At 43.5% G+C, this 24090-nt stretch overlaps 1 protein-coding gene across 2 annotated transcripts in view; it reads left to right on the top strand.

The window, feature by feature from the left end:
• Positions 1-24090, top strand: part of CD82 (CD82 molecule) — a 64889-nt gene that overhangs the window by 18832 nt on the left and 21967 nt on the right. For both annotated transcript variants that reach the window (XM_081892106.1, XM_081892107.1), the window contains one exon: positions 14779-14860. In XM_081892106.1, coding sequence (XP_081748232.1) covers positions 14798-14860 — 63 coding nt within the window. In that variant the 5' untranslated portion in view covers positions 14779-14797. The remainder of the gene's footprint in view (positions 1-14778; positions 14861-24090) is intronic.

Raw genomic sequence — 24090 nt, 5'->3', positions numbered from 1 at the left:
TGTGCAGCTTTAAACTTTACAGTACAATTTGTGTCATGTGGAGACGCTCTGGAGCCTCGAACACTGAACTGGCGGCAGAAGCACATTGTGTACTGTTAAGGATGCCAGATGTCCCTTTTTTTAGTTTTAAAGAAGGAATAACTGAAGAAGCCAGGAGCAAATCTAGGAAAGGCTGCTCTGATTTGGTTTTTATACCGTATTGTCCATTGGTTTATAATCTCTTCTCATAAAGACATCTCAAAGCATTTTAACAATGAAAAATGCCTGCAGTATTTATTATAGGTGAATCAAATCTCCTAGAGAATATAGCATAGATAACTTTGTGGCTTGTGTTGTGGTCTGACATTTTCTGTAGAGAAGAAAGCAGGGGCTGGCATTTCTAGATTCTTATGGCTTATTTGACTCTGTTCCACTGGGCTTGCAAATCTGCCTCTAGGAAAAGTGACTGTCATCAGTCAAGCTACCATATATCAAAATCTCCCCCCACTTTTCTTTCTAGCCTGCCTCTTTTCTCCTCAATTATATATATTCACTCTACACTATTCTGGAGAATTCCACTGTGTCTGCCTCTCTTTCACATGGTCTATTTTAATATAGTGAAGCTGGCACCACCTTGTTATAACCCAATATACCATAGGGGTAGATGAGTTGTAGAGTGATATTGCCTTCCCAAAAATTGGCAGTCTGCTGTCTTTCTTTTGCCAGAATGATGAGAATGAGCAGAAAGTATGAGAACACATATTCACACTATACATTTTAAGCACTATGATACCACTTCAGTCATGGCTTTCCCCCAAATAAATCTGAAAATGTAGTTTAAGGGTTCTCAGAGTTGTTAGGAGACACCTATCCTCCCACAGCTCCAATTCCCAGGGTGACCTAGCAATCAACCCCTCTTCTTAGGGAACTCTGGGAATTGTAGTTCAGGAATGAGAATAAAGATCCTCTAACAACTCCCAGTACCATTAGTTTGCTACCATTAGCAAACTACAGCTCCCAGAATTCTTGGGTGGGTGGAAACCATGACTGATTATGTGTGGTGCTAATGTACAGTAGCTAAAGTACACATGAAGAATCACTGCTTTGATACCAAGTGAAACAGAGCAATGCTTTAAGATGCCTCATTTGAAATTTGGTAGGGACACTGGGGACCAGATAGAGTTCCTTTGGGATCTGTGCTATTTGGCTATCCCTGGTTCAATGGAAAGAAGGTTGTGGCATCTGTTGTTCAAGACTAATGGCTCTGGAATGTCTTTTTATTTGCTCTGCATATGTGTAACCAGGTGACTTGCTAGCATGCAGTGTTAGGGGATAACAGGTTTTTTGAGTGTGGGTGGATTTCAGTCTTCGGCAGGATATCTCAAGCGCGCTTGTACATAACTTTGTAAGGGGCAGGCTGGGTTGAACAAGAAGACATTTGTCTCTGCGTGGCGCTGACTTCCTTTTCCCCATTGGAGACTGAGCTGCCCTGGTGTTCTGTGATTGACGGCAGATAGCATGCTATGAAATCATTGCTCCCCCCCCCCTGCATTCTATATTGAAACCAATTCCACCAAGATGACTTCAGTAGTATTGCTTTTATGCATGTAAACTGAGATCTGTATAAATTTATGCTGGCCCTTCTCATGATGAAACTTTCTGAAAGAATTGCTGCTGAAATGAGTAGACCACGTGGCACTTTGCCCTCCAGTCCGAACAGGAGAACAGACTTGTAATAACCCATAAAGGCAACATTTAAGGGACCTGAACTGCAGTGCCAAAATAGATGTGATAGGAACAAATCTTTGAATCTATATGACACTTCTGTTAGGCTGCACCTTTTCAGAAATGTGCTTCCTTTGCACTAAAAAAACATGTTCATTAATGACTATTTGGAAGTGACAGTTTTTTGAGATGTTAAAACATAGTTTCCAGTCTTGAATCTCCCAATCACACTGAACTAGTTGGTGAATGTTCCTCTTAAACTGCTAGCTGTATTTTGACACTTCCACATCTTTTGTTCTTAATTCAGAGACAAAAAGAAGCAAAAAAATAAAAAAGCACCTTGCAAAATTGCTGTATGCCAAAGCAGTTGTGTAACCGATTCAATTTACCTCAAGTCTGACTGTACTAGTGCCTGAAAAGGTTGCAAAGTAGAGTTTGTTAGGCTCTGGTGAGTGGCAATTTGTAAATACAATACTTGTTACATTTAACAAACATGTTTTACTAGGTAGTGAAGCTAGTCTGTAATAACAGCATTCTGACAGCCAGTTCACACAGTTAAATCACTTTGGATTTATGCAGCCCTAGGGCTGCATGAAGAATATGTGTGAAACAAGAGGTTTACAAGTGAACGCTGTGACAGGGGAAGGTCAAAGCTGTCCCAAGTTGGTTTCACCAAGAGAGGTAAACTGGGTGAATAATCCCTGAAAAGGGCCTGAGTTATGCAGCGAGATGACAAAATAAGTTTTTGTGTAAGGCTATTGGATAAATAACAAATGAGACACCCTGCAGCAGCTGCAATCTGAAATAATCCCAGGATTAACCACTTGGGCTGGTCTTTTACCTTTTCTTCTATGTATCATTAGTGCTGGCAGGAAATTCTGATTTTAGAAACTAAAACCTATTGCCCCAGTAGGTTAGTAAAAAAGCTCTCCTAGAGAAGATTTACATTCTTATTAGAAAAGTCTCCTGCTTCATAATTGTCAAGAGCTGCCTCAGTCTTTGTAGCCTTGCAGTTCTGCTTTGCAGCTAACTTCACAAGCTAGGCCTTGTTGTGCTCTTGGGTTGGTAGGTGATGAAATAACCATGTCAGGGCACACTTTTAATTACAAAACAGCAACGTGCTGCAGCTGCATAAATCCATCGCCCTTAGATAATGTTAACGTTGACCCTGCACACCCAGTTGAGTATAGGAGACAAACTTAACCTGATCGCTAGTTGGAGTCTTCACGGAAGATGGCCTCTAGGGAATGTGCTGACTGCTGTTAGTAAACAAAAGGGTCATTAATTCTGCCACTGCTCATTAGCTCCCTGCAGGTAATAGGAAGGTGTAGCATGCTTATGAAACAGAGCAGCATACCTCTCCCTCTGGTGCTTTCTCTACAGTAGTTCTTTGAAAAAAATGGCTTCCTGTTGCAGCACTTGGAGGTGAAATAGCAGTGCTAAGTCACTTAATATGCCTCAGCGCCATTAGCTGCTTCTTATTGATCCCCTTCATCTTCACCCGTGCTGCTTGCTCTTTATCTCTAGCTTACTCAAAATCAAATAGCTCCCTAGTGTAGGATCAACTTACAGTACTGTACAATCTCTAATGCCTGTTTCCTGGGAGAAAGCTTCCATGAATGCAAATGGCACCTGCTCCCAAGCAAAGTGTGGATGGGACTGCAAGACTTTATTGATGCCATTATCACTTGGCCAGGGGTCAGCAGGGGGTTGGTCCACTGTCCCTCAGACCTTGTGGGTGGCTGGACTATATATATATATATTTGGGGGGGGGGAATATGAACAAATTCCTATGCCGCATAAGTAACCTAGAGATGCATTTTAAATAAAAGGACACATTCTACTCATGTAAAAACATGCTGATTCCCAGACCGCCCGCGAGCTGGATTTAAAAGGTGATTGGGCCGGATCTGGTCCCTGGGCCTTAGTTTGCCTACCCATGACTTGGACAATCAGCCTAAACTTGCAGTTCTTAGATGAAGTATGCATACGTTGCCACTGGCAAGTTAGATCAGGGTTATCAAGAGTTGTATTTGCTCAGGGGTAGTTTGCTAGAGCCAGAGCAAAAGGCGGAGGGGGCTCCCTCCTCTCTTTCTGCCACCCACTTTCCACAATCTGTTCCTTGCTACCTGCATGAAATTAGGCCAAGGGGTGCAGGTTGGGCACCCCTGCCTTAGAGGCACCCCCTCCTATGTAGGTTAGAGAAGGTGGTTGGGATGTCTCATCTAAAATGGTACTGCAGTTTTTATAAGCTTTTAAAAACACACCCAAACATAGATTGCTGTCTTATCTGACCTGTTGATTTGACTCAACATTTCTATTGGTTGGCTGAACAGTGTTAGAAATTAGTCAGGCACCAGACACGTTTTGCAACTGGTGTGGATCCAGTTGAGACCACGTGGAGATCTCTGGGTGCCAGGTAGGTGATTGTGGAAAGTAAAGTGTCATCTAGAGAAGGATCTGAAGTATTTTCTTTGAAGTTTGAATTTGTTTAATTCTGGGTTGTTTCGTTTGATGTTTTAATGCGTTGTAAACCACTTTAAGATTTGTTTTTTAAAATATAAAGTGGTATAGAAATGAAACAAACAACAACCTCCATTGCAAAAAAAGGCATCTAGACATTCCATTTTGGCAACCATGACCCAGGTTTGAGGTGCCATTTGGCAATTAGATTAGCTCAAATATCTGAGTTTCTAACACTGGTTGACTATAATAGGACACATGACTGAACAAATCTGTATTGGCTTCCTACCTCAATGGGGGGAACCTCCAATGGTTTTCACCTCATTTAATCCGTTTAACCCAGGAACAAGACTTGCTCCATTTCTTAAAACATATGGAACTTGCTCTGTTGGAATGAGAAAGGCATTTTGTGGCCATTCCACATACATCTATTGAACAGTTGTTGCTGGGGATCATGAGCAGGAGAATGCTATTGCACTCAAATCAGTATTTAGTTGGTCACAGTGTGTCTAGTTGGCTACCGTGAGAACAGAATGCTGGGCTAGATAGGCCTCTAGCTGATCTAGCGTGGCTTTCCTTAGGCTTTTACAAGGTGGATGTGAGGCAGAGATCTCAATGGGGATTATCCATCAGCTTCTAACGTCTCTGGCCTCAAAGCCTGTGGGTTGGCCACCATATTGGCCACCCCTTGTTATGATGAAGTGTACCCACAAAACTGTGCCTGTGTTGGCCTGAGAGAAAGAGGGCAGTGAATGAGAGGGCACTTGAGAGACTGTTCAATTTGTTTACATGGCAGGTAAATTCTCATGGCTCCATCACCAGGTACATAAAGCTGGGACCATACATCAGCCTTTGTGACATTTTCTAGTACTGTATAGAAAGCAGGAAGCAGCTGTTGGAGATTTTCCTTTGCCTTCTTCTTACCTACCTCCCACCTGACTAACCTTCTGTAACTGTGCGTGCAGACATTAGTCACTCTTTGAGAGTAGCTCCAGCCCAGAAAATGACAAACCTGCAAGAAAGCGAGCCACAAATTCTGAGCAGTGGAGCAGGGAAGGCACAACCCATGTTTTCTTCCTCTTGCTGCTTGACAAAGCATGAGGTATTAGCAATGATGAACAAAAAAGGCTGCTGTTGTCTGTAATGTCACATGGGAGACGTTCCGTTGAATCAGGTGGAAGTTCTGTGCAAAAACAAGCATAGGGTAAGACTGGGTGCTTGTGGTGCATGGAAGAAGCATGAGACATGAGGAAGAGATGAGCAATGGATGGTTATCATGTTGGTCAGTCTGCCCCCTCTGCCAGCAATGCTACATGCTCACAGTAAACTAATGTGGCTCCAACAGGGGCAGTTCTATAACCATGTCTCTGATCCAGTTTGAAGTTGTTCTCCATTTCAGCAAAGGAAGGAGGCCGGAAGTCTGTTTTCAAAGGATACTATTTCTGCTACTAGATCTTGGCAATAAGCCCGTACAAACCTGTGCGTTGCTCTTGACTCATTTTGCCACTGTCAGACCCAGTACGGGCACAGCAGTGCTACAAGGTGAAGAAGCTCTGTGTCACTATGAGCACTTTTGAAATTATAGCTACGTTCGGGTGAATATACCTTGAACCACCCAAGTCTCTGAGGAATGCTAACAGGAATGCAGTAAATGTTGTTAGACCTGAACCTCAGAATGGCATCACATGCTGCATTCTCTGTTATTGTAGCCGTGTTATGCTGGCTTCCTAAAATAACGTTGCATATTGTCTGACTAGGCCAGAATATCTAGTCAGGGGTGACAAGCTGTGAAGGTTGAGACTTGGGCCTACACATGTACCTTATATGAATCAAATCAAATAAATACCAAAATTAATAATAACTAAAAACAGGTAAAATTCTATATGGGACAGGGTAGATATTTTTGGATGATTTCTATAAATTTAGGGTGATACCCATTGGTGCCAGCCACTCATATAACAGCCATTCTACTAGCAGAAGCTTCATTCTTAGCATAGCACCACTTATCAGCTGTAGACTAGAGGTCATGTGTGTTGGTCATGGAAATACTGACTCCTTCAGGCCTTTAACTCTATTAGCGTGAGGTTTATGCTCATGAAAGTGAACTGAACCCTAGTGATATACCATGTGCGGCAGTTCTTGCAAAACAGGGTGTGTATGTGAAGCTCAAAAATTGAGCTTTCCTATTTGTGTGTGTTGAAGGAGTTGGGGGTTGTCAATTAACATTCCAAACAGAAGATGGGAATACTGATTGGAGCTTGTTGTCCCTTTGTTTAATAGGTTTCCCCAGAGGTGGTTTGTAAGGAGGAGAGTCTGAAGAGGCTTTTGAAAATCACACATCATCCTTTTCCTAGTGAGAAGAGAAGCAGTGAATTTCCTCACAGCTTTCTTTCTCTTAATAAAGAGAGCCAGTGTGGTGTAGTGGTTAAGAGTGGTAGTCTCGTAATCTGGGGAACCGGGTTCGCTTCCCCGCTCCTCCACATGCAGCTGCTGGGTGACCTTGGGCCAGTCACACTTCTCTGAAGTCTCTCAGCCCCACTCACCTCACAGAGTGTTTGTTGTGGGGGAGGAAGGGAAAGGAGAATGTTAGCCGCTTTGAGACTCCTTAAAGGGAGTGAAAGGCGGGATATCAAATCCAAACTCCTCCTCCTCCTCCTCTTCTTCTTCTTCTTCTTTTCCATAGTATCTTTTTACAGCTCTTTCCCTTGTATAGGTTTTTTTTGGGCTGGGGGAAGAAGTAGCATAGTGGAATGTGGCGTACCAGCCTTTATTCAGGTATCTTTCGGCCAAAGGGAAGGCTACTTAAGCTCATGTTACAGGGCTCTGCTGAATGACTACTTGGGGTCACATTACAGAACTATACTAAATGAGTCACAAGTTTTCCTCCTGCTGCCCTTAACAAGAAGACCACTGTTTAGGAAGACCTAAGACAGAGGTTTTCAACCTTTTTGAGTCCACGGCTCCCTTGACCAAGTACATTCTTTCTGAGGCACCCTGTGGGGCTCAGGAGCCCAGTTATGTCTCCCCTTGCCTGCAGTGCCTTTTTCAAACTCCCTCCCTTGTGGCATATTCCCTCAGCCTCCTCTCTTCTCCCCTCTCCTTGGGAGTCCTCCAGCAGCCACTGCTGTGCCTTTGGTCACTGAGCTGCCCCAAAGAGAGGGGCCTCCTCACACTGCCCCACAGGGGCTTGGGAAGAGGATGCCCGCAGATGGCCCAACGGAGACTGGCCAAAGGTGACCGTGAGGCCAGCACCTTACCTTGGGAGGCAGCAGTGGCAGCAGCAGGTGCTGTTAAGCCTGCATGACTGAAAGGCTCCCCTTCAGCTCCCAGGCAGGCCTTGCACACAGCAAGCACAAGAAAGGCCAGCGCAGCACCTGCCGGCCTGCCTGCCCAGCCTCCCACTTGTCTGTCCATTCCCAACATCAGAGGCTGGTGGACTGGCTGACTGGGCTCCCTCGCCCACTTGCTTGCTTACTCTGAGGCCGCCTCAGCTCCTGGCAACCAGCACCCCTTGGCCAGCCCCAGAGGCACCATTTGCCTGGGGAGCTTGTAGCCAGGGCTGTTAAGTGAAGCCTAAAGTTGGAATCCTTTAAATGACCTTTTCACTGTTCCAGGCAAAGTAGTCTGTTGCCATCTTCCTTTCTGCTTCTGCATGGTGGATTCTGGAATCTGGGGCCGGCAAAGTCTGCTTAGTTTATCAAGATTCCTTATTTATTTCTATCTCTACAACTGACTTGCCAAAATGCCTTCTGAGCAGTTTACAAGTATAAAACCGATTATAAAAACATAGCTGCACATAGTTAAAACACACAGCAAAACAATTTCATCACATCATTTGAAAAATACTCCCAACTCTACAATTCTAAGAAATCCATAATTGAAATGTACAATAAACAAGTTTGTTAAAACAGGTTCAAGTCAGGAACCTCAAGTAATCTTGCTTTTATAAATAGCACTCCCTTGGTTGCACTACGTACAGTACCAGCCTTGCTAGGAAAAAGAACTTACCCAAGTTGCGCTTCTTTCCTCTCTTATTTAACTTCTTGGATGAAAGAAGATGTGCTTTTTGAAATGCCGGCAATTAGAAAATACCTGTACTGGCAAGGCAGGCTGGCTGACTACTCCAAGAACTTATCTGTACCTATCAGAATTCACAAGGCTAAAAAAAAAATTCTTAACTGATCTGAGATCAAAGCTTTATTCATCTGCTTCAAACCTGTCAATTGTTTTTAATTGATTGCCAGTAGGCTGCACAGACACAATGGCTCCTTCCTCCTTCTGCCAAGTTTGATTAGGAGAGGGAAAATCCTTAGCTGATGCTCTACCTTTCCAGGTGAAGTATCTTTGGTGCTGCTTCCAGTTAGAAGAATTGTGGGCATATGAAGGCAATGCTGGTTAGCTGAAATGAAATAAATATGCCTCTTAAAACTGGTTTCTCTCGCCAAAACAGCTCTGGAATTACTGTAACATTAATGATGATGATGATGATGATAATTTATACCCTGCCCATCTGGCTGGGTTTCCCCAACCACTCTGGGCAGCTCCCAACAGAATATTATTATTATTATTAATAATAATAAGCGATAAAACATCAAATATGAAAAACTTCCCTAAACAGGGTTGCCTTCAGATGTCTTCTAAAAGTCAGATAGCTGTTTATTTCCTTGACATCTGATGGGAGGGCGTTCCACAGGGCAGGCGCCACTACCGAGGAGGCCCTCTGCCTGAAGGAACCTCACTTCTCATAGGGAGGGAACCAACAGAAGGCCCTTGGAGCTGGACCTCAGTGTCTGAGCTAAATGATAGTGGTGGAGATGCTCCTTCAGGTAGCACTTTATTTTCCCAATCTTTAAACTGATAGATGAAATTTTATTAGTGCTTCCTTCCCCCTCTCAATCTAATTGTACTACTTACTTTTGGTTTACTACATTTTTGCTTATTGCTTCAAATCTGAGAATGGACAAAAGAGCTGAGCATCTGCTTTGCATGCAAAAAGGGTACTGGGTTCAATCCTTGATTTTTCCAGGTAGCACTAGGAATACCCTCTGCCTCTAACCCTGGAGAGCCACTGCCAGTCACTGTAGACCAGCCTTCTCTAACCTGGTGCCCTTCAGATGTTTTGGACCACACCCTCCCCCAACCAATCAAGCATGATGTGGGGGGGGGGCTGATGGTGGGAGTGGCCATTCAAAGCATCTGGAGGGCATCAGGTTGGCAAAAGTTGGTGTAGGCAAGCCTCACCAATGGTCTGACTTAGCATAAAGTAGCTTCCTGTAGCCCCCTAGGATTTTGGATGTATGCTGCTCTCTCAAATCTTCTCCCCTAAATAGGCACATCACTGCCTATATGGACATGGAATTCTTAGGCTATGACTGATCTTTGTTCAATGATTGCAGGGAAATTTCACCCAGCTCTAATAATGTGTTTGAAACCTTGTGAATAGACTCTTTCTGTTCTTAGATTTAACAAGCAAAACAAAGGGAAGCCTGTTTTCTAAGAGAATGTTCTGCATGTATATCTCTCCTAAACCTTCCTCCTCTCTCTTAAACGTGACGGTGTATATTTTAATTTTATGACTATATCCCCTCGGCAAGAAAATAATGCTCAGTAGCTCCTGTACATCATAGCATTGGAGAGCTGTAAGAAAAACCTTTTTTCTGTTTAGAGAAGGAATAAGGTGAGGGTTGGTAAACACTTGAAGAAAGGACCATTCTCAAAGTGTAGAAGATGTCTGGAGTTACCACTTGTAACTGTCTGTGAGCCTGGCCCCAAAGATCTAGCTCTAATCCTTGTGTTTGGTAAAAAAAAGTCCCTGAAGGGAAAAACTGATCAACTACGTTTGCTCTGATCTGAATGCCAATTCTGAGGATAGCACTCATGCCTTTCCCACTCTGGCAATTTCTCATAGGAAGAAAAGCATGTTCTCTGAATATCTGTAGCTCGTCAGTGTAAATTGAATTTTGTATTTGTCTGCTTCTCGCGCATAACTTTTGTTTATTTATTTTAAGCCTTTTTGCCCCATCCTTTAGCCAGAAGGCTACCAGAGCAGGCTTAACATATGATCAATGAAAATGAACAGTCACACAAGGAAAAAAGGGGTGAGGAGAGAAGAGGGGTAAAGGCAAACTTGAGCATCAATAGTCAGGTAGATTGGCAACCGTTCAGAGGGAAGAGGAGCCGAATCTATCTGTTGTTTCAGCAGAACCAATGGAGTGGTCTCCCTTCCCATCTCTCCCTCTGCTGCAGTCTGCTGGAATAGCTTCTGTTTGGTGACATCCATATGTGTAACATACAAATAAATGCAGTTTTTTTTTTGTTAACCCTGCCACATAGTCATGGCATGCAATTGAGAATAGGGCTGTTTAGGCATGTGCTTGAACAATGAAAGGGTGCTTTCAGTGTTGTGATGTACACCGTATTGATCCGATATGGGACTACCTTTGTCAGCAAGCCAAGAGTCTTGCCTTCCACCCCTACTCCACAGTGGAGGTATATCCCGAATAATAGCTTCCAGCAAGTGCACCTGGGGCAGTCTTGAACTGACTTCCATTGCTTTTGATGGATGACCCTTCTACTTTTGAAGAGAATCTCTTGATAGATTCTGCAGCTCAGTAGTACAGTCCAGATCAGATCCTCTGGTGCAGCGGTTCTCAACCTGTGGGTCCCCAGATGTTGTTGGACTACAACTCCCATCATCCCTGAGCTCTGGCCTTGCTAGCTAGGAATGATGGGAGTTGTGGTCCAACAACATCTGGGGACCCACAGGTTGAGAAAGGCTGCTCTGGTGCACCCTTGGTTAAAAAGGTTTCGGTAGGAGGTGGTTGCGGAAAGATATCTGCCTCCCATAAAGAGAAGATAATGTTGGGCTAGATGGACAAATAGTTTGACTGAGGTCTAAGGTAGCTTTCTTTGTCCCCAAGTGCTGAAGTCAGCTTCTTAATATCCTATTGAGTTAAGGGTGACTCTCAGCAGGCTTGTGAGGTCCTGGGGCTTCCGCTCAGGACATGATGGAAGAACGGGCACACATTCCTCACAGTTTCAGGACCAAACGTCCATTTTCTAACATCAGTTTTCCAAAGAAAGCAGCATCTCTTCTCCCCCGCAGAGCTGATAATTTTTTGAGAACTGCTGCTGGTTGGCAAGAGCTATCCGTTTAGAATGATGCTCCACTTCCACCCTGATCTCAGTACTGGCCTAAATATCCTAATAAGATTAAAAGCAGGCTTTAGGCTGGAAACAGAATAACTTGCTCTGTTCTGTTGCCCTTTGCTGAATGCAATCCCACTGTGAGAAAGCTCTGAGCAGATCTTCTGCAGGCAGCTCTTAAGTCTGTCCAACCTATTTCCTGTTGCATTGTGAGATAAGATCATTAAGGATGTTGTCAAATGCTATTTATTCGACACTAGTTTTTATGAGAATTGTCACCTTGCTTCCTGTATTGGAGGAGGCAACAACTCATTGAGGAAAGTGAAAGTCTCCACTAGGATAGGTGAGGCAAGCACACAATATCTCTTTGGCTCCCCCTACCCACCAAGTCTTGTTCCTACCTGAAAGTATTGACATAAGATACTGCAATATGTTCATACCATCAATTCTGCCATGTCCTAAAAAGCTTTCTCCTTCTGCATACTCATGCCCAGACATATCTGCTTATATTGGTGATGGTAAAGTACAGCAGGCCAGAACAGGGCAAAGCAGAATTCTTTTCTTGGACTTCTGTCCAAAGTGGAACATTTCCAAGGCTTTTCTGTCTTCACAGCACTATTAATGCTCCCTTTTGAATTGCACACCTGGTGTTTAAATATCTCTTGTCTTATTAAAATGTGCGCACATAGTTTGCATATTGAGAATTAGCTCCAGGTGTTAAACTAGACAGTGGCTTCTACATTGGATTTCTGCTGAATTCCCAATTCCCCTCTGCTAAATATGGGTAACTCTGGTAAAGAATCTTGGGTGATATTGTCATTCAGAAGCTTATAGCCACCAGAGATGTAACCCCAGGTGAAATATCTGCTGTTTCATAGCATGGGACTGGGGGGCGGGGCAGGCACAGGACTGACACGATTGGTCAGTTAGTTAAGTATTTCTGTTGTTTTACATGATTGGGGGGGGGGGGGAGCTGCCTCCCGCCCCCCTGGCTATGCCTATGTTTCATATACCCATGTTTAATGGTGAGCAAAAGGCTGACTAGCTTGTGATTGCTGTCAAATATAGTTTTCTTGAGGCTGCCACTGCTATTTCTTCTATGGGATCATGTAAACAGTAGTGTGTGTGTGTGTGCGCGCGCGCTACATGAAGGACCATATATGAGACCCAATATTGGTGGCTTCCAGATGTGGCTAGCATAGAGGCACATGGTTGGTGCTTATCTGCCACAAGCAGATAAGCCTTGTACCTAAAATGGGTCTTGTATCTAAATGGGCACTGCCCCTTTCTCTAGGACTTAATGTTGAGGGGAAAGATGGCTTCATTTAGGCCATTATCTGAGGGAGAAAGGGATTAAGGACTCCCTGCTGCTGCAGTCCCAAGATTAAGGACCTTGCTGGTGGCTGCAATTTAGGTGACAGAAACTGACTGAAAGGCAATGCCACCTAGAAGGGAAAAGGTTAAACTGTGAGTTCACTCCTATACAAGAATGACAGACCATAGATAAAGGAAATGGCTAGAATGACTAATACAGAAAATGCTGTCCACCTGAAAATCTGTGGGGTTGCTTCACTATGACTGATCTACGCTTGGGAAGATTGCACAGCTGTGTGTTTGTGTGTGAGTGAAGTTGTGGTTTTTTTCTGAGTTTTGAAAAGAAACTGAAAGTAAAGGGAGAAAATATGAGAGGAAGGTGATTTTGCGATGGTGTCCTGCCGATGTCTTGAAAAAAGTAGTGAACAGAGCATGGGGTTCCAAACATTCCACAGTAAATGCCTCATGTGGAAGCATCCTTAATCTCCCGTGTCTCCAATATAAGGAGGTTTCTGAACTGGCTCTGAAATATCTGTACCTCAGGTGCAGATGGTGCTTCACTGAAAAGATCAGAAGAGCCCTGGTGCTCCAGGCCAAAGGCTCCTTTTGACCAACATTTTAGAATCATAGAATCATAGAGTTGGAAGAGACCACAAGGGCCATCGAGTCCAACGCCCTGCCAAGCAGGAAACACCATCAGAGCACTCCTGACATATGGTTGTCAAGCCTCTGCTTAAAGACCTCCAAAGAAGGAGACTCCACCACACTCCTTGGCAGCAAATTCCACTGTCGAACAGCTCTTACTGTCAGGAAGTTCTTCCTAATGTTTAGGTGGAATCTTCTTTCTTGTAGTTTGGATCCATTGCTCCATGTCTGCTTCTCTGGAGCAGCAGAAAACAACCTTTCTCCCTCCTCTATGTGACATCCTTTTATATATTTGAACATGGCTATCATATCACCCCTTAACCTCCTCTTCTCCAGGCTAAACATGCCCAGCTCCCTTAGCCGTTCCTCATAGGGCATCGTTTCCAGGCCTTTGACCATTTTGGTTGCCCTCCTCTGGACACGTTCCAGTTTGTCAGTGTCCTTCTTGAACTGTGGTGCCCAGAACTGGACACAGTACTCCAGGTGAAGTCTGACCAGAGCAGAATACAGTGGCACTATTACTTCCCTTGATCTAGATGCTATACTCCTATTGATGCAGCCCAGAATTGCATTGGCTTTTTTAGCTGCTGCGTCACACTGTTGGCTCATGTCAAGTTTGTGATCAACCAAGACTTCTAGATCCTTTTCACATGTACTGCTCTGAAGCCAGGTGTCACCCATCTTGTATTTGTGCCTCTCATTTTTTTTGCCCAAGTGCAATACTTTACATTTCTCCCTGTTAAAATTCATCTTGTTTGTTTTGGCCCAGTTCTCTAATCTGTCAAGGTCATTTTGAAGTGTGATCCTGTCCTCTGGGGTGTTAGCCCCCCTCCCAGTTTGGTGTCATCTGCAAATTTGATCAGGATGCCCTTGAGTCCATCATCCAAGTCGTTGATAAAGATGTTGAATAAGACCGGGCCCAAGACAGAACCCTGTGGCACCCCACTAGTCACTCTTCTCCAGGATGAAGAGGAACCATTGATGAGCACCCTTTGGGTTCGGTCAGTCAGCCAGTTACAAATCCACTGAGTGGTAGCATAGTCAAGACCGCATTTTACCAGCTTCTTTTGTTCTTTCAGTAGCCAACCAACCAGATGGAAAGTGGTTCCTTTGATGGATGGGGCTAGTTTGGTGAACTACAGATTCGAACTGGCAAAAACAGTTAATAAGACAAAGCTATACATATATATATTTCCCCAGTGTGGTTTTTCTAGAAAAAGAGGGGCTGGAACTCACAATGAACACTTCACTTGTTCTCTTATAATGGCAATGGTGCACACTTGAGATGTCCTGGAACTGAGTTCTGCCTGAAAACCCCCCCTGTATGATCTCCCCTGCTAAGGAAACAGCTCGCCAGAGAAGTATTCTGTTGAAATGCTTTGCTTTCTGAGGGGGTGGTGTGGGAGGGGAGATTCTGGTAAAATATTTCTTAAAATTTCCAGACCACAATCAAGTTGTGATGCTGTAAAGGATATATGCTCATATGGCTGTCTGTTTTCCACCCAGGTTCTATAAAAAAGAGAAGATGGGGTCTGGCTGCCTGAAAGTCACAAAGTACTTCCTTTTCCTCTTCAACCTCCTTTTCTTTGTAAGTATTTGGATTCAGAATCTGGGGGATCTGTTTTTTAAGTTGAGTGCGGGCGGGAGCAACTGTATCCTAACAGCAGAACTGGCATCTAATATTTCAGAAAGAATATAACAAGAACCCTTTTTATAAAGACTGTTCTACCTCTCTCCAAAGATATCCCAAACTCGATTGTCATGTTAATTCTATTTCTAAGATAAAGGTAAAGGTAAAGGTACCCCTGCCCGTACGGGCCAGTCTTGACAGACTCTGGCGAGCCAGAGCTGCACACGGAAACGCCATTTACCTTCCCGCTGGTAAGCGGTCCCTATTTATCTACTTGCACCTGGAGGTGCTTTCGAACTGCTAGGTTGGCAGGCGCTGGGACCGAGCAGCGGGAGCGCACCCCGCAGCAGGGATTCGAACCGCCGACCTTTCGATCAGCAAGTCCTAGGCGCTGAGGCTTTAACCCACAGCGCCACCTGTGTCCCAGTTTCTAAGATAACAACCCTTTATTGCATCAAAGCCATATTGAACCTGAATCACTTAATCTGCTTCCCACAACAGTACCAGGTGGTAGCTGGTAGCTCTACGAAAGGCGTAGAGGAAGACATTGGTTTACAGCTGAAATCTGAATAAACCCAGAGCCCGCTGTACAGTGGGATGGGGTGCTTCTTTCTGCAGCAGTGCTCAACCCAAATAACCATGTGTGCACAAGACTTTGCAGACTACAGAAATGCCCCGATTGGACTAGCTAAGTGGTACCTATTATCAAGATGTCTGTTGGATGACTAAACTTTCCTGATACTCCTGCAAGGGTTCTTGGCTTTATTAAAATCGGAGTCTTGGGCACTTGGAGAAACTACTCATTTAATTATTTAACCCTCCTTGGGTGTAATTAAAGTCTGTCTTGACCTGTTTGCCTGTATAGTACTAGCAAATGCTAAAAAAGAAGAAACAGCGAGAGGCTGGGGAAATGCAACTAATTGTATAGTGTGATTCCATTAAGTGCTTTTGGGTATTGTGTGCTCTCTATTTGAGACAAGCTGAGCCAAATTACCGGCTAGCCAATTTTTAATCAAGTCCTTGGCTGTTCTCTGCAATAATTGCAGTTTGACATCCAGCCACAACATGTGTGGTTATAATCAGTGCACTGCTGAATGGATTTTTTCCTGTGAGTCAATGTGTTTCTATTTGCAGGATGCAACAGATTAGTGCCAAGAGGAGCAGCAATTTTATTTTATTTATTATTTTATTTATGACAATCTTTATATACCACGAATTCATAAAGAAAATATCAAAGTGGTTTGCAACAACTGCACATAAAACTGTGCAATGGAAACCGTATAAAAAAAGTTAAAATCAGATGGCTTTTATGGAAAGATGTATTCTTAATAAGCCTGATAGAATAGAAGTGTTTTCAGTAGGCATTTATTAGTTGAAGCAGAAGGTGCCTGCTGAATCTCTATGGCCAGAGTGTTCCACTATACTGGGCTGATGACACTGAGACTCAGTTACTTCTAGCAGAGAATTACAGACTTAAAGAACAAGCTTTGCAGTCAGCCTGTGCTAACCTGTTTTCAGGATCAGCAAAGCCCTGGTACAGTTCTCTCATTAAACATATTGATTCCTTCCTTCCTTCCTTCCTTTCTGCTAAGAGTATATCTGGTGTCAGATGGACATCTAAGACAAACTTACAACATCTTTATAATCTTATATTTAGCAGAGAACGGGAGCCCGTTTTTTGTCCTTATCTACATAAATGACTGTATACACAGCTGATTTTAGATTAAGGCCCAACAAATTCATCCTGTGTTTAAAATAAAGTTTGCCCATTACACTAACTTAAATTATAATACTGCTGTACACAATCATGGGAAAAATCTAGCAGTGAGCTAGATAAGGCTGGATAAAAATCTCCTGGGCAAACAGGCAATTTTTTTCATTTCCTGCTTGTTTCGTGATAAACAGAGTGTAGAAAGTTGATTCAACAACAGATTGGCTGATCAGTCTCACTTGGGCTACGCTTCATAAACTATAATCCTTTACCAACAGGTTAAATTCACAAAGGAGGAATGTGTGTTCATGATCACCTAACAAATACTAACAATGCCATAATTAAGTGATCATACATATCTTTAAGTTCCTTGAAGGAGCAGACCAAAAGTTACAGAGTCCCAGGACAGCTTGCAATAATTCCAGCGCTAAGTCTGCTAGAAACAGTCTACCTTCTACACACCCTTGGTATACTTAACCACCATAGCAGAACACGTTGCTGATAACACCAAGGTTGTAGGTTTGATCCCCATATGGGACAGTTGCATATTCCTGCATTGCAGAGGGTTGGACTAGAGCAGGCATGGCCAAACTAGGCCCTCCAGATGTTTTGGGATTACAATTCCCATCATCCCCGACCACTGGTCCTATTAGCTAGGGATGATGGGAGTTGTAGTCCCAAAACATCTGGAGGGCCAGGTTTGGCCATGCCTGGGCTAGACGATCCTCAGGGTTCCTTCCAACTCTACAATTCTATAATTTGTTGACAAGCAGTACCCAAATATATTCGTATTAGTTCTCAAACATTTTGGCTCCGGAACGCTGCAATTGAGTGTTCCGGTTTGTGAACTATTTTTGGAAGCCGAACGTCTGATGGGTTCTTCAGCGGATTCCGAAGCTGTGCTTTGGTTTCCGAACGTTTTGGAAGTCTAACAGACTTCCAGAACAGATTCCGTTTGACTTCCGAAGTACGACTGTATTTGAAGGGCCAAGATAACATGGTAAGGGGTACTTTGGGGTTCCAGAATACCAGGGGAACATGGATGGAAAATTCTAAATGTCTCTCTCTCTCTCTCTCTCTCTCTCTCTCTCTCTCTCTCTCTCTCTCTCTCTCACACACACACACACACACACACACACACAGTCTCTATTAAAACCCCAAATTTTGTAATGGAAACTATTAAGTTAGACATCTGTTAGTTAACGTGGGCCTGGAAATGTGGGCTGCTGCATCTTTCCTGGCTAGCAGGAGGGGAGCAGTTGTTAGTGGGCTTTTGCCCCACCCACAAATTTTTCCTGCAGTCAGTTAAGTAACGTCTCTTGAATTGATGTGGCACATATACTTGGGAACCCAGATGAGAAAAAAGCAGTTGGAGGAGGAGGTCTTCTCCATTGGTTATCATAGGGTATGCATGCAAACACTCCTTGCAGTGCAGAAGGAGCAGCCTAGGTTCCCAGAGCAGTGTTTGCTAGACATGTAACGCCACCCTTGGGGCGTATCAGTTGTTTAGTTCTGTAATGTGAAGAAAAAGGCGACTATGGGATTGCAGCGCTCATCTCGCTTTCAGGCTGAGGGAGCCAGCGTTTGTCCACAGACAGCTTCCTGGGTCATGTGGCCAGGATGACTAAACCGCTTCTGGCGCAACAAAACACCATGACGGAAGCCAGAGCACACGGAAACTCCATTTACCTTCCCGCTGCAGTGGTACCTATTTATCTACTTGCACTGTTGTGCTTTCGAACTGCTAGGTTGGCAGAAGCTGGGACAGAGCAACAGGAGCTCACCCCATTACACAGATACAAACTGCTGACCTTCCAATCTGCAAACCCAAGAGGTTCAGTGGTTTAGACCACAGTGCCACCTGCTCCCAATAGTAGTATTAGTAGCTAGCTGTAGCCCCTACCAAGACAAGAACTGTTCTTATAACATTTTCCCCAAAGCAAAATATATCCCAAACCTCCATGAAGGATTGAAATGCACATGATCTTTCTGAGTACAGATCACTTGTGTAATCTTTGGGGGGGGGGTTATTTTATTAATTGCTAATAACTCAGAGTTTGTGAGGAGTACCAAGTTTTAGCTGCAAGTATTCTCACAGCTGCTAAACATAAAAAGTGTTAGTTTGTAATTTCTATGGAACTCATGTATTGTAGACTCTGAAAGACTATTTTTCCTCTTACTGCATCTTGAATAACTTTTTTCACTAAGGCTCAAAACTACTTAATCTCACTACATGACCACTAAGCATGCATCGAATACCCGGGCTTCAATTTACACCACTGAAACAGTATTTTAAGCCATTTTCCGTTAACCCACCTAGGTGTGTAATCCTTTCAGTACATAATTTTATAGAAATTCTGTTTAGCGACCATGTTCAAAGAAATAGAGGGATGTTGGGTACATAGATATTCCAGCTTTTTTTGTTGTTGCAAAAAAAGAAAAAAAAGAAGAAAGGCCAGTCATTGGGCACTCTCAACTTCCTCTCTTTCTACAGAGGACCCTACATATGTTTTTAGAAAATGGATCTTTACTCAATTGCCACTTGATCAATGTATTTTTCAAAACCTACTGGTTTCCATCCCTTCTGCTCTTGTAAACCAAATTCCCGATTGCGTAGATTAGTGGGGGATGGGAGTAGAATTTGTCCTTGGTAACCTAATTCTTGCAGTATTCAAAGATAAGTCTTATGCATTAAACAAATCACTAATGGTTCTATCTACCGTAAAACCTTTCCCTCATATATTGCAGATGAAATGATAGATTATCTTTGTGACAAATGTCCCCCCCCCCGCTCCCACACTTCAGCATAATTCTTGATTTTTACCTCTTTTTTTCCTTCACATTTTTTATCCGTTTATTCTTTCCCCCCAGAACAGCCATTCTCTCAGCAGGGTGTTAATGTCAAAATGTTCAGCTGACCTTTCTCCTGGCTTCATTCCCTGTCTTTTGTCAATATTCAATACTGCTTCGTGACAGTGTTGTATCTGAGGCCACTCCACCTTTTGATCTTGGTTATTGGATGGTTTATAAAATTCTTTGGGTAAATGAATTGGTCGGGAAAGAAGTCTGTATTGTGTTCAATAACATTTGAAGAATATGCATAGCCAAGGTCAAGGAAATCAACTTTGACAAGGGCCTCATCTTAATAACTGATTCTTCTCATTGAGCTAAACCGTATCTATTTTTAGTGTAGCAAACTTATTTTGCAACACATATTCAAATTAATATGGACACCTCCCATTTTCCCCGTCCATTCTTTTGTTCTGGTGTCTTGTTTATTATTATTTTTTATAGATATGGAGTATCTGGTCTTTGTAACAAGAAATAATAATAGCAGATACTGGTCACTTTCAGAAGCCTATTACCTGGAAGCCAAGAGGCTTGAAGAACTCAAATTATTTGTAAATTTAAATAATAAACTGATATGATTCACATCTTCCAGACTGATGTGCCGATTGGAACTTGGTTAATCATCAGAGTTTGCACATCCTGAATATTCTGGCAGGTTTTGACTCAAAATGTATCAAATGATGATTTTTTGAAATGCATATTTTGGGAGAAATATTTCTAAGATATAATCCATATCCTTTTTAAAAATTGCAAATTAATGCAGAAACATCCATATTTGGCAGTTCCGTTAAGACATGATTGCCAATTGTAGCAATTTAATTGGCAGCTGTAAGATGCCAAATCCTTGTGTTTTTAAAATCTGCGGTGCTCAAAATACGAAGTCCCTTATAGTTTCTCTTTACTCCCATGCATACTGCATCTTGCAGCAATATTTTAATGATTTGACATTCAAAGAACCCCAAAAGTGATCTGCTTCAGTGGGAGAATGCATTTAATGTTGTGCAATAGATTCAAAGCACACAATCTCCCAATCTAGAGTTAATTCCAGACTGACAGTGAACTGTCACAAGTTTCTTCTTGGGCACTTCCTATTTGTAAACTGACTGGTGACTTGGTGAGCTGTATTTGGAAACGTTTCAACTTTGAGGAAATGCTGTGTTGAAAGGAACTGGGGTTTTGAACTCAAAAAGACCCTTCCCTTTGTACAGATGGTGTTCTTATTCTCCAACTTTTATCTGCAACGTTTAACACCTAGTGTTACTCCTTGTCAACAAAATCCAACTGCTTCTTTTGGAGAACTGCTGCTCTAGTTCTCTTTTGCATCTGGAGCATCTGCTGAGTCTTTTACTCTGGTGGAGGTATAAATGTAGATGCTAACTGGTATCTTCCACCTTCCTCTGAATGGATCAACTCCAAAGAACCATAGTTGAAGGCACCTGGTCCAGCGAGAAGACAATGGAGTGTAGGGTATACATTTCTACATGAGCTTCTCTTAAAGGCCTCAAGTTCACTGCTTCCTTATCTGGATTAGAGCATAGGAGTTGCTCCTGGCTTAACTTGTTTGGCCTTACTTCTGAAATTTTGTTTAGGAGCACCACTATCAATGAGATACAGTCCTTATTTCTTGAACCAAAAGTAGAAGAAGCCTTCACACAACTAGGAGAGCCAGTGTGGTGTAGTGGTTAAGAGCAGTAGTCTTGTAATCTGGTGAACTGGGTTCGCGTCCCTGCTCTTCCACTTGCAGCTGCTGGGTGACCTTGGGCTAGTCACACTTCTCTGAAGTCTCTCAGCCCCACTCACCTCACAGAGTGTTTGTTGTGGAGGAGGAAGGGAAAGGAGAATGTTAGCCGCTTTGAGACTCCTTAGGGTAGTGATAAAGCAGGATATCAAATCCAAACTCTTCTTCTCTTCTTCTTCTTCTTCTTCTTCTTCTTCTTCTTCTTCTTCTTCTTCTTCTTCTTCTTCTTCACACTTGTATGCTCCACCCTTAGACTTGGAGTGTTGTAGAACATACCCTTTTTCTTTCATCCATGAGACTCTCTTCGGTCCTTATTTTCTTTCCTCTAGGGTTAAAAAGAGAAGTAGATTACACCAGACAAAATATCTTTCCTTGACAGTTACGGTGTATTCTTGGGCAGCCACCCCTCCCAGCCAAATGTAAGAACCCATCACTCTGTGTTTCACCTGAAGATTAAGCTGTGTGTTAGCTTGGTGCTTCTACCACTTTAGGGTGACTTCAGATCCTAAAAAAGAAAGCAGCAGCAGAGAGACTCTCATTCTGACATGTGTGGAGGGTGCCTCAAGATGCGAGTGCCGAATCCATGTGAAACCTGTGCACAAGAGAGATGCAAGAGAGATGGCATCTAAAGCAATGTCAGTGATACAAACTGCAATGCCCTTCGTAGACATTCCAGGATGTTCACAGGTTGTGTTTAAATCATCACTAAGGTTCTTGCTTTCTCAAACAGTTGTGAATCTGAGTTCCCCTCCCTCTGCCACTCTTTCACCATGTGCCATGTAGAAACTGCAAGCAGGAAGGCTTGCCCAGATGGCACATCTGGAACTGGTTTTCAATTTGCTCTCTCCGCTAGCCCCCACCCCCCAGCTGCATGCTTCGTTTCCATCTCCGAGCAATCGGCTTTCCCGTTAAGGCTGCCAGGGACCAAAGGTCGTGGATGGTTTTAGCATGCAGAGGAAGACTCTTTTAAGATCTAGTTCTACAGTGAGGTGGGGCTAAGTCTTTAAACACACAGTTTCATCTTCAGAATTTGTTGGGGGACTGAGTGGGGGTGAATTGGATAGCAGAGCTAGAACTACAGGGTGCAATATGCTATCTGTTATTCCATAGCAGCATCACTTCATATTGGGTCTACAAGAGACAGTCGGAAATGATGACTGTCGGAAATGATAGCTCAGTTGGTAGAGTTTGAGACTCTTAATCTCAGGGTTGTGGGTTTGAGCCCCACCTTGGGCAAAAAGATTCCTGCATTGCATGGAGTTGAAGTGGATAACCTTTGTGGTCCCTTCCAGCTTTACAGTTCTATTTCTGTTGGCTCAGAGAGTATTTGTAATTATTGACCCCTTGATGTTAAAGACTGTTTCTGCCCTTTCTGAAATGGGATACAAACAGGGGAAAGGAAGTGGCTTTATCTGCATGCTTGGGCACTTGAATTTTTCTAGCATTACTGGAGCACTTGCAGCTGGTATTTGAGGTGGGATGTTGGTTGGCTCCCAGGGATGGAAGACATTCCAGTACGAATACTAAGGTATTTGAAGCTATGTTGGCGCAAGTTTCTGGGGTTTCTGGGCCACTGCCTGGTCTGTGTGCAATCCGTTAAACTATTTTGGTGGTGCTAAATAGAGTTTCTCATTTCCCCCTTCCTTCTGTCCTTCATTGGCATCCACTAGCAAAGGGGGCGGGGGAAATGATGTGTACCATGCTTCATTCCAAGTGTCTTCCTGGGGAAACAAGTGGTTGTATTCAAAGCAGTTCCTTGTGCAAGCAGAATGCGTTCCACTTGCAAAGCAAAGCTTCCCCTCCTCACCCCACATGACTTCTATGTTTCTTTTGGGGGGTTCCCACAACCCTCTGAAGTAGATTTGGGTGTGAGGTGTGCATAGGAGAGGGGGAGTCCCATGCATGGCGTTCCTTGGTGGAATATCATCCAGGCAGGACATGAAGGTTGGCAGTGGCCAAACCTCATATGAATCACAGCTTCTTCCCTGAATGTAGTTGAAGAGGGTGAATGGGAAGAATGATTGCACTGTCCAATAATTGTCCCCATTAAACTGTGCTCCTTTGGAGAGAGCAGGCGATACATACATCTCATGATAATAGAACTATGCAGATAAATATATTTGTGCCATGTTTTGCAGTGTTTTTGACGTGTGTCGGTGTGCAGCAAACATACTTGCTGCATAAAGTGTGAATTAGCCTTGATTTGAGACTTCAGGTGACTTGATCTGGCCCTGTCAAGAGTGCAGGTTAACTGTCTCTATAGCAACTTTTTCAGGGAAGAAGACAAAGGGCGAGAGGCACTAAAGGGAACTTAATCTGAGTGGTGGCGGCGGCGAATCTATGCATCTACAATGGGCTGCGGAAAAGCTTTGCCCTGCAGTAACCCTGCTCGCCTCCCTGTTGCCACAGCACTTCAGCAAAGTGGATATTTTCACTCTTCCTCCGATTCCAGGCTTTCCACATCCCCCTCCTCTTCCCGCTCTGCAGCCTGTAAAGCCAAGTTATGTTCTTGGAGCCCTGATGAGATGGCTCTGAGCTGACAGGAGGCAGATCCAAGCTGCTTGGCTTGAATAAATCCAGATCTGAGAGGCAAAGTATTTTCCCACATTTTGCACAGAAAGAAGTGGAAAGTCTCTCGAGGGAGATGGCTGGCTGAAGCAAATGGCGCTCAGAGGGGTAGATGGTTGGAATTCTCTCCCGGTAGACTTTTCTGGACTTCCTCTGGCAAGGCCACAGGTGACAGGAAGCATCTGTTCTTCAAGACTCCTCTAACCCTCCTTTGTTTCCACTACCTTTTTGCCTCAGGGGAAAGAGCTGCTTTTTCTGCAGTTCTATGGCATCTGAACCTTTGGGAACCTAAAGTTCAACCTGTGCATAAATGGCAGGCCA

This window comes from Podarcis melisellensis (genome assembly GCF_964234715.1).
Source record: "Podarcis melisellensis genome assembly, chromosome: 1".
In the NCBI taxonomy this organism is placed as follows: Eukaryota; Metazoa; Chordata; class Lepidosauria; order Squamata; family Lacertidae; genus Podarcis; species Podarcis melisellensis.
The sequence above is the reverse complement of the archived record's forward strand: the minus strand, read 5'-3'. Positions and strand labels throughout refer to the sequence as shown.